The sequence below is a fragment of the Cebidichthys violaceus genome, unplaced genomic scaffold, assembly GCF_023349555.1.
Source record: "Cebidichthys violaceus isolate CVI_PGR_0920_01 unplaced genomic scaffold, fCebVio1.0.p SCAF_13, whole genome shotgun sequence".
Lineage (NCBI taxonomy): Eukaryota > Metazoa > Chordata > Actinopteri > Perciformes > Stichaeidae > Cebidichthys > Cebidichthys violaceus.
Genome location: NW_027176296.1, coordinates 9,253,830 through 9,263,829, shown reverse-complemented (window position 1 = coordinate 9,263,829; position 10,000 = coordinate 9,253,830). Strand labels below are relative to the sequence as shown.

Genomic DNA, 10,000 nt, shown 5'->3' with positions numbered 1-10,000 from the left:
ATGAAGTGCATGGCAGTCTACCTGGATGACCTCATGGTTCAGCTTTCCACAAATGAGGAGAAGCAGAAGCATTGTGTTTGCCAAAAAGCACTGTGAGCAGGCTGAGGTCATAGTGAGATAGGGCTTGTGGAAACACTGATGCACTCGCTAACATGGCTGGCCTTGGAAACTAGTCCCACAGGAACCCCAAAACACAGGATGGTAAAATCATACTGGGCGGTCAGACAGAGGAACAGACCAGCCAAAGTTCAGCCAAAAGAAAAGGCCTGCTCTTTGCTCAGGTTTTAAGTTCAGCAGAGAGGACATGCAGGTGAAATGTGGTTTGCCCCTCATTTTCCATCCAGGGAATGCATTTCATTATGTATGTTAATGTTATCCGGGATGCAGCCATGCTTTCACTTCCACACTATAAATATGTGAAAGACGGATGACCCAGAACATGAGGACAGGAAGATGCTTTTTTTTGAGTTTATGTTGGTTCTTCGGCATACCTATTTTCCGCAGCCACTGCCATGTAAAAGTTTGCAAGTACTTTCTCCAAAATTACATAATTTCATGGTTCGTTAAAATTATGTCATAGCAACCTGTTGGAGAGAGGTTTTGTTTCATTGTGCTCAATCATATGGATACGGCTAAACACCGTGCCTTAAAGAAATCCAGTAAATATCCTCAAACTGATTTTCATCATCTTGTTTAGAGATGTCTGATCAGAACTAGACCGTATCATTATATTCCCAAAGATAGGAAATGCTGATGGTTTGTACCATTTGGTGGTGTAGTGTAATGTACACCATCACAGTTCAGTCTTTTGTTTAATTTCAGCAGATGTTTTAAGTGTATATCTTGTTTTGTCCATGTGGTCATTCCAGACGGAGGCAATGAACAAAGCTCTGAAGGATTTGAATCTGAACATTGTGGAAATGACTGACGGGAACGCCACGCTGGATGGAGGAGATGTGCTTTTTACAGGTACAACTCTATTTTGTTGAACACCTAAATCTTCTGCACCATCAAACAGCCTTCCACATATGGAAGATTTTACAAATAAAATGTAGCTGTCACCCTCACAAAAGGTGGAACATTGTTACTCTTGGGTTTGTATAAATTCATACAAGGTATATCAAATAGTTGCATAAAATAGTAGTAAAGCGCTATAATAACGTCCAAGCGTACTTTACTTTAGCATTGTTCCGACAGTTGTAAGTTTATATAGGGACAGAAATGAACTATACATATAATAATACATATATATTAATAATAATATACATGAATATATCGATGAAAACTATGGAGAAGAAGACCTATGGATTATACATCTAGCATGAGAGGTGGCACCATGTTGACTGTGTCAGTTTGTACTGGGTGCAAATGTGGATACATGCAAGTCTGAAATTTACTGGCACTGTGATATCAATAAGAAACACATCCTCAGGTTTTATCCCCTGCACTGCATTAGTAACCTTAACTGCAAGTCAAATCCTAAAATACAATTTGGTTTTAAAAAATGTGGGGGTTGTGGAAGGGGAGATGTGCGTCAGAGTGTTATAGTCTCCTACAGCTGCTATTAATGGTCATCTTAATAGCTTTTACTTTATAAAGCACTTTAGAAAATAATTCAACACAGACTAAAGTGAAGGGTACAACTTCATTTTGACAAAAAAAACTACCATGAGCATACTAATGCACCAAAAAACACACAAAATAAAAGCTCTATAGCTCATGTACTTCATCTTAATCAGATACTACAGCAAAAGAGAAAAAAAAAATCATTTAGTAATGTTGGATGTGTGTGTGTTGGTGTTGGATTGATCACACAACATAATGGTGATTTTGCCAGATCTTGTAAACTGTAAAGTTGGTGCTGTGAGTGGAACTAGGGAAAGGCCATGGGGTCGTAAATGGCTTTTCACATTATGATGGCAAATGAACATTTCCTCCGACACGGTTCACACAAATCGAATGTTTCTTTTCAAAGCTTTGGTGCTTTTAGTCTGATTTACTGCATGGCATGCTTTTATTGTTCAGGGGGCAGCTAGCTCACTAGGCTAAGAGGGTTGTCTGGGAATCAGAGGGTCAGCAGTTCGATCCTTGGCTGGAACGTTAGCTGATTGGAAGTGTCCTTGAGCAAGACACTGTACCCCTAGCTGCTCCCTGGGCGCCTGTCATGGGCAGCCCACTGCTCCCTGGTAAAGGGATGGGTCAAATGCAGAGAAGAATTTCCCCCTCAATGGGATAAATACAGTGTAATAAATAAAAAAATATAAGTACAATTTTCTTTGCTTAAACCTGTACAATAAACCTCTCATTCGTGACCGGCTTTAAAAAAAACAATGTATTTTTCCACCCTGCTTCAATGATTGAGGTCAGTAATGACGTGGGCTCGACTTTAGATATTTCCCTGTACGGCCATTAACAAATGCAGAAATTCTCTGACCATTCCAGGAAATATTTGAATGCAGCAACAAAATGTGCATACATGTTTCTGATTGGCTTGCAGCAATCTGTTGAAATCGTATAACAGATGCTTTGTGTTTGCCTTTGCCTCATCCATAGTTCTCAAGACACCTAATGTGTTCTTTCTAACATGATACAATTTACAAATTTCTCTCTGGAGTCAAAACATGGTAACGGACAAACATTCCTCTGTGCGGCCTCAATGACCTGGTTCCTCAGAACACTAAGCAGCATTTCTCCTGCACACTACTCTGATGCAAACACGTTGTGTGCAATACTGCATGGTCAAATAGAATCAACAGGACTCCCGGCTCTCACAACGGGCCTCTTCTTTCTATGGCATCAGATGATAAAATTTGGTAAGGGCAGAAATTCGTGGGCACAGAGTAAAAATGTGGGTCAGAGTCTTCTACACTGCGCAGGCCACAAGGAAAAAGTATAGTACACTTAATTGGGTTTCTAGACGCTGGCTCCGTGCGCTCGTTCCTTCCAGCTGAAATCGGTTTCACATGGCAGGACTAGAAACATTTCCTGTTGGCAGGGCCCCGGCTAACGGCTCATTTTGTAAAGTTTCAGCAGCTATGTTAGGAGCCCATCCCTGAGCTCAGTGTGCTGCTGCTGCAGCCTCGCCAGGCTTTCAGGCCTCTGTCTGCTTATGCCCCACCGTACTGACCACAGTTGGCCTTTCTCACAAGCATGCCTATAGTACACACTGTGGTGACTGCAGTGTTCCCCTAATGTTGCTCAACAGGCTCACTGTATTGCTGCTGTTCAGGTTTTTTAGACTTTAGTACTATAGATTTAATTGATTTCAGAAGTTTCTGGATGTTGTAAATATGTTTATACTCCAGATATTATAATTATCATTGCTTTATAATGCTCTCCTAGTTCCTTATACTGGAGGTATTTTTTTTAAATGCTGTCGTATGGTCAAATTACCTTGTATATCTTTTTAGATTAATTTTGTAGATAGTCATTTATCAATGTACTTATTTATGATTAATTCCACATATTTTTTTAAGCTTAAAGCCTTTAATTGTTTTGAGTTCTATTGTGTATCTGTTGATCTGTGGCGAGCTGCTGCATTCAATTGTGCGGACAGGCATAGAGACAATTGTATTGAATTGAATTAAGTAAGTTGAATTGAATTGATATTTTGCCTAAACAACTTCAGTGGCATCTACATTTTTTTTCAGGTCGCGAGTTCTTTGTGGGCCTTTCCAAACGGACCAATCAGAGAGGAGCTGAGATTCTAGCAGATGCCTTTAAGGTGAGTTTATATGTTGCAGTGGTGTAAAAAGTGGCAGTATCACAATTAATACTAAAAGCAAAGATTCCTCTCTCGAAATTACTGAAGAGAAAGTGTATGAAACAAGCATACATAAATATGAACATACCTTAAGTTAAGTTACTGAAATTAAATGAACTTAAGCTTTATATTTATATTTATAGCCACAGCAGGGCAGCGGAACAAACCGTAATTATAACACTAATGTATTATCACCTTATAAAGTTGACATTACTAACAAGCCAGCCAACAGTTGCATATTTACACATCCAGCAGCGACATATAGTATCATTAGCATCTATTAGGGGTCCTGTTACTGGCCAACTGTACATCCAATATTCACACTTCTTTTTTCTGCATTTTGCTTTCCATGCAATCCTGAGAGAAATAGTTAACTCTTTAGCTGCTAAACGCTCCACTATGTTCATCAGCTAGTCACATATTTTGTCTTTCTGCTGTTCGTTGCTAGAACAAAAGCATATTGTGGGATTTTAGAGCTTTTTTCTGCCTACTGCAGCTGAAAACTGCACTGATGAGCGGTGAGAGTGAATCAAAACAGTGAAGTTGCAGGCCAAATACCAAAACAATTACCTGAATAACATTCTAAAGCTTTGCAGAGCTGAGGTGAACTACAGAGTGGGGATATCATTTTCTGTGGATTTGTCACAGTGAGCAAAGTTTTATCACTACACGTGATCCATTGTTTGTATAAAAATATTGATAAGAGCAGCTTTAAGTATGAAAAAGTAAAGGTCAGTATGTTTCTTTTTTCATCTTGTTACCTCCTGTTCTCTCTAATTCCATTTCCATTTCCATTTCTCGCAAACCTCTGCCACCTCTGTATACAGTGGTGAAGCAAGCAGTAGATGACACTAATTAAAAAGGTGATTTGGGAACCGGAAACACCTACCTCATTAATTATTTTAATCATCATCATCAATCAATACCTGCATTCATAGCCATGATTTACCTGAAAAGTAGATATCGTCTTCCTTTGAATTAATTAACTTGTATCTCCTTTGTTGTCAATTTTATAATTGGTAGCAAAAAAATCAAGTCTTTTGAAGGAATGAGTCACCCTTTAAATTGACATTATCATTAATGTACTGTGCTGTCGGTTGAACTCATTTCAGGGAGAAGCACTGTTAAAGGATAAGTGAGGCGATATTCTACATTTTACTTATTATAAACAAATATGAAAGGACCAAAACTATCAATAAATTGATCCTCCACTAACTATTGAGGTATTCCCTGTGTACCCAGAGCCTGATGAGGCGTATTACTCCATGCTAAAGATTTTCATTGTTGTTCAAAAACTTAAAGTTACAGACGCATCAATGACACCCAGCATTGCACTTAGCTTTACACAGAGTTCCCTCGTTATGATACTACACTAGAACTATTCTGTCCGGCAACCATAAATACCCTCCAGAGTACCAAATTGGCTACTATTTCCTCCTGTTTAGGTAACATTAGCAAAAAACGACAGTACCCGGCCTTTTGTGGATTTATGTCTTCTGTAGTAACAAATAAGCTTGAAGCTGAGTGAAGTCAAGAAAGAGAAGTCTGAAAGTATTGAAACACACTTTGTTGGTTTTGGTCTTCTCATGAGATTGCCAGCCTTATTCATTAAAGTAAATGGCAACAGTAAGTGTATAAGCCTGGTCTATGTCTCCCTTGTTGCTGTCAATGATTTTGTATTTCACAATTATTTTTTTTCCAGACTACTTTCTGACTAAGGCCTGACCTTGATAGACCATAGTTGAGCTCAAAAATCACCTAAGGAAATATTCTGCTAAATATCCCAAACCTTGCTGCAACAACAGATTCAGGCAAACTGGAAGAATTTAGGCATGCAGCCTAGAAACAGGGTCATGGTGCGGGTCACAAACATTGACTGATTCTATCCATCTTGTTTACTGTTATTGTATTGTGAAAGAGTTTCATACTGCAGATTTACACGCATCGCTTTTGGATTTGCTCTGAGAGACTGTAACAAAAGAGGAAAGCTGGCTTACTCACAAGTTCAGAGGTGGGTCACGGCGTTAAGAGTTCCACACATCACAGTAACCTAAATGGCCTTATTGCTGTGCTTCCTTCTTCCAGTCTGTATCTGATTTGAATTCCTCATTATGGATTCCTCTGTGTTTTCTGTTATCTTTGATAAAACAGGACTTAATGATGCGTCACTGGCAAATGACACTAGGAAAAATCATTTGGGCGTCCATTATTGTTTTTTCCGTTTTTTATCAGATTGATTCCTCCTATCATGTTTTTTTTCCTATCATTATCAAATTAAGGGTCACTTAGTTGCCAGGTTTGTTTATCACTCAACAACTGCGTACAGATGTCGAAGCTCTTTTCTTTATGGTCCTTGAAGAGGTTAAAGCAGATGGTGCTTTTGATTGAATGAGTTTGTTCGGGAAGAATAATAGAGGCCAAACCACTTCTTTTCATCTGCATTTAGAGGTGGTGACTCCAAATTTACCAATAAAACTAAAATATGAACACTGTTAAGAACGTCAACAGTGAAGCTCAGTCTGCTGTGCTTCTGGGTTGGTCAGTGGGTCTTTTCAGGTCACAACATGGCAGCAAACCAGCCTGTTAGTGCAGATGAAAAGCAACTCAGTCTCTCTCTTTATAAGAAAAGTATGACTCGTTCTTCTAATTTTGAACTGCAACTTCCTGTTTATGAATAAGGAGTGAAGGATGTTCAGATTCACAATTCCCACATTTCCTTTTGTATCTTCTGAACAAGTGCCAAGGGAAAAAATTCAGGAAAACGTTGGATGGAATAATTTAAGTTTTTGGCATGATGAACTGCCAAATGCTATTCTGTTCATTCACAATAACTATTTCAGTGAATCATAGCACTTTAATTTGAGCTAATGATGCAGTACAAATATTGACTTGAAAAGTGTTAACATACTGTATACTTGAATGGAAAATGTCACAAAAGAGTGTAACTATGGACAATGTACACAATACTTCCAGTACCTCATAGGATTTTATGAAGCTAAGAGTTATAAAATACAATTCAAAACACATTGTGTGATTAACAAAACACAGGGATGTCAGTTCCTAGGCACAAACCTAAATTTATATGCTCATATAAATGTACATTCAGGAAGGAAAGGGTTTTTTAAGTCTCACATAATTCAAATTAAAGCTTGGTATCACTTCAAGGTTTACAAATCTCTGTAGGACTCAACTCTGGCGTTTTGTCACAAACGGTGAGTCTATTTATCAAATGCTCAATCAATCATGTTGAAAGTGGGAAATTCTTGCAGTCCAGTAAATCAAAATCAAAACCAAGTCTGTGGTAAAACAATGTTGTTTCAGGAGGCTATGCTATGCTATAATTCTTCAAATATGGACCCCAGGCTTTAATTCTTGCTAACATGAAGGCTTTTAACTGGCATTTTAATGAAGGGGTCAGTCCAAAATCAGCTGTTGAAGGCTAAAGATAAATAGCACACTATAGTTCCCTATAAGGTATTTCAAAAATGATCCTAAATATAGACCAGATATCAATCAATATGCTGGCTGAATACTTCTTTTATCTTCATTCTGAAGAGTTTAGAGATTTAAGGGCAAACATATTGACTTAATGGGCCTCTTATTTTGAACCTACATGAGCACTACATTTTCTGCCATAGCTTTGGTCATTTTACATGAGAGATTTCTATATTTGTCTTCTTGTCCTTGCTTTTCTCATGGTTTTATACTAACCAGTGGTACAAAATATGAGAAATTCTGTCAGATTGTTATTGTGTTTAAGTCCCGCTGAAGGTTAAGTCTTGTTGTAAAATCTGTATATACTTGCACTCTGGCTCAATTAAAATTCAAAGACCTCATCCACATTGTCGAAATCATCTAAATATTCAGCCTTCATACTGAAAATCCTATAGATAACACTAAGCTATGCTTTCTGTACTTCAACACAACAAACTCTGCTCAGCCAGCTTGCAGTGTTTCCACCGTTGTCATCCAGGAACACCTCGCGAGATTTTAGAACTTGACTTCTCCTTGTGCGAGACTCTAATAATTACAATCACAGCCTATCTTGGCAAAAACAAGCACTTTTAGTGGACGTAAATGACGGTGCCAGCTTGCATAATTGCAGCCTGTGACCATCTACAGCGCTCTCACTCAAAACTAGATACATTTCAGAAATTGTTGTTCCTATTTGTCATTTACACACAAAAACATGGGAAAACAGGGTCCAGATTGAAAAATACCAAAAAAAACAACTTTAAATGTGATTAAACCACACCCACACATTCCTAATAGATAACAAATGAATCATATTATATATTTTTCTAATCCTTAACTTTGATTGTTGCTTATTTGGTCATGAATATTAAATATTAAAGATAACATTTTATAGGCCTTTAAAGATTTTAAAGAAACCCAAATGCCATGTTCAGGTGTTAATACAACTATTATCAATAGCAGTTTTTTTGTATACCTCGACATTTGGTATGCAACATCCTGCAGCAAGATAAAGCCTTTCCAATCAAGTTTCTTCAAGTTGCTCTGTAATAACCCTATGAGCCCTGGGCTCGGTAACATCATCTCCCAGACACTCCTGCTGTTTCCGCCCTGAGCTGCCCGCTATTTTATTTTAAAAGCCACTTTAGACACAATTTAATGATACTGCACAAACCACTACAGTGCTCTTTTATAAAAAAAAATATATATATATATATATATATATATATATATATATATATATATATATATATATATATATATATATATATATATATATATATATATATATTACATTTCACATCATTTCACGTACACTGACTGGAGCTGCAGTGCTTCGTTGTGGATTGTGAGGCATTGTCACAAAGGAAGGCTTTCGCTGTGTTATCACACCTGTCTAATCCATTCCTGCCTTCATTAAGATTATCTTATGTGGATGAAACTACATATGTATTTGTTTTCTAATAATTTGTTCACACACATATGAAAAAAATTAGGAATATATTTTAATATTAATATTATACAGGTCATTGCAAATATTTGTGGGACAATATAACCACAGTTATGTTTTGAGTTATGGCATTGTTGCTGTACATAAGGTGTGTGTCTTTTTGTTAACACAGTAGGTAACTACCTACAAAGAATTACAGCAGATGTAGAGGCAGGCTCTTAATGTTTGACACCACAAATCCAAAGTGATTCCTGCAGTTTGACCGTAGAGAGCGCTGCCATTAATTGAAATCATCTTTATCACCTGGGTCTGTCCTATATTCATATTTTGTTTTTGCTTCACCTAATTGGATTGTGTTTTTCAGGACTACGCCGTGTCAACCGTGCCTGTGCTGGAAGGGCTGCATCTGAAAAGCTTCTGCAGTATGGGAGGACCAGGCCTTATTCTCATTGGCTCCAGTGAACCAGCACAGAAAACCCTCAAAGTATGGAGTTTGTGTATCTATGTGTTGTATGTGCAGTAAAAGTATCATCCCATTGCTATGCCTCCTCCAACTGTGGTCATAGAAACCACTGAATCAATGTAGTGGCATTGTTTTTATAATTATGACGCAGCTGATTTTTTTTGTTTTTTTGTTTTTTTGGTTGACTCTTGGCTCGATACTGTTGGTATTAACAGCCCTGTCCTTTTTTTCTCCTGCTCTGCAAAGTATTCAGCAAGAATAACACTACAAGACAGGACATTACACGTGTTGATTCAGAGCAGACTCCCTTACTTACAACTTGATTGCTCCTTCCCACTGCAAGCACATTGAGACCACCTGTCACCTTAATCCTTCGTCATTAATTCATATTCTCAGCAAAGCTAAGGGGATTGCCCCTGGCGCTCACACTCCAGCTTCAATTACAGAGGTATTCCATTTAATGGCTTAAGCTCATTACTGCAAACAAGGCTTCTGAATCGATCTAGCGCCATCGTAACAATAGTCCTAAAAGAAATATAACCCAGGGGATGGTGAAGGACTCAACATGAACAAGAGGCAGTTTACACCCTGACAGAGACAGATTTGTTGTTTTCTCAAAAAGAGTAATACATTTCAGCCCATTCCTCTGATGGAATTATCCCTAAAATTCCCAAACATCAAGAGATGAGACTGTATGTGAACCTTTCTCTCAGCACACATGACTAAAATACAGTGCAATATTTGATGTTGTGTTTACACAGCATAGACACACATGCTTTATGTTTATCTACATATGTATGAAGACTTGCACACAAGCACACACACCTTTGGCCTTGACAGATCCTTTCTG

At 37.9% G+C, this 10,000-nt stretch overlaps 1 protein-coding gene across 2 annotated transcripts in view; it reads left to right on the top strand.

Annotated features, from left to right (window-relative positions):
* The window catches only part of ddah1 (dimethylarginine dimethylaminohydrolase 1), a 74,065-nt gene that overhangs the window by 51,850 nt on the left and 12,215 nt on the right, over nucleotides 1–10,000 (top strand). For both annotated transcript variants that reach the window (XM_068707679.1, XM_068707678.1), the window contains exons 2-4: nucleotides 870–969; nucleotides 3,651–3,724; nucleotides 9,052–9,171. In XM_068707679.1, the coding sequence (XP_068563780.1) occupies nucleotides 879–969; nucleotides 3,651–3,724; nucleotides 9,052–9,171 (285 nt within the window). In that variant the 5' untranslated portion in view covers nucleotides 870–878. The remainder of the gene's footprint in view (nucleotides 1–869; nucleotides 970–3,650; nucleotides 3,725–9,051; nucleotides 9,172–10,000) is intronic.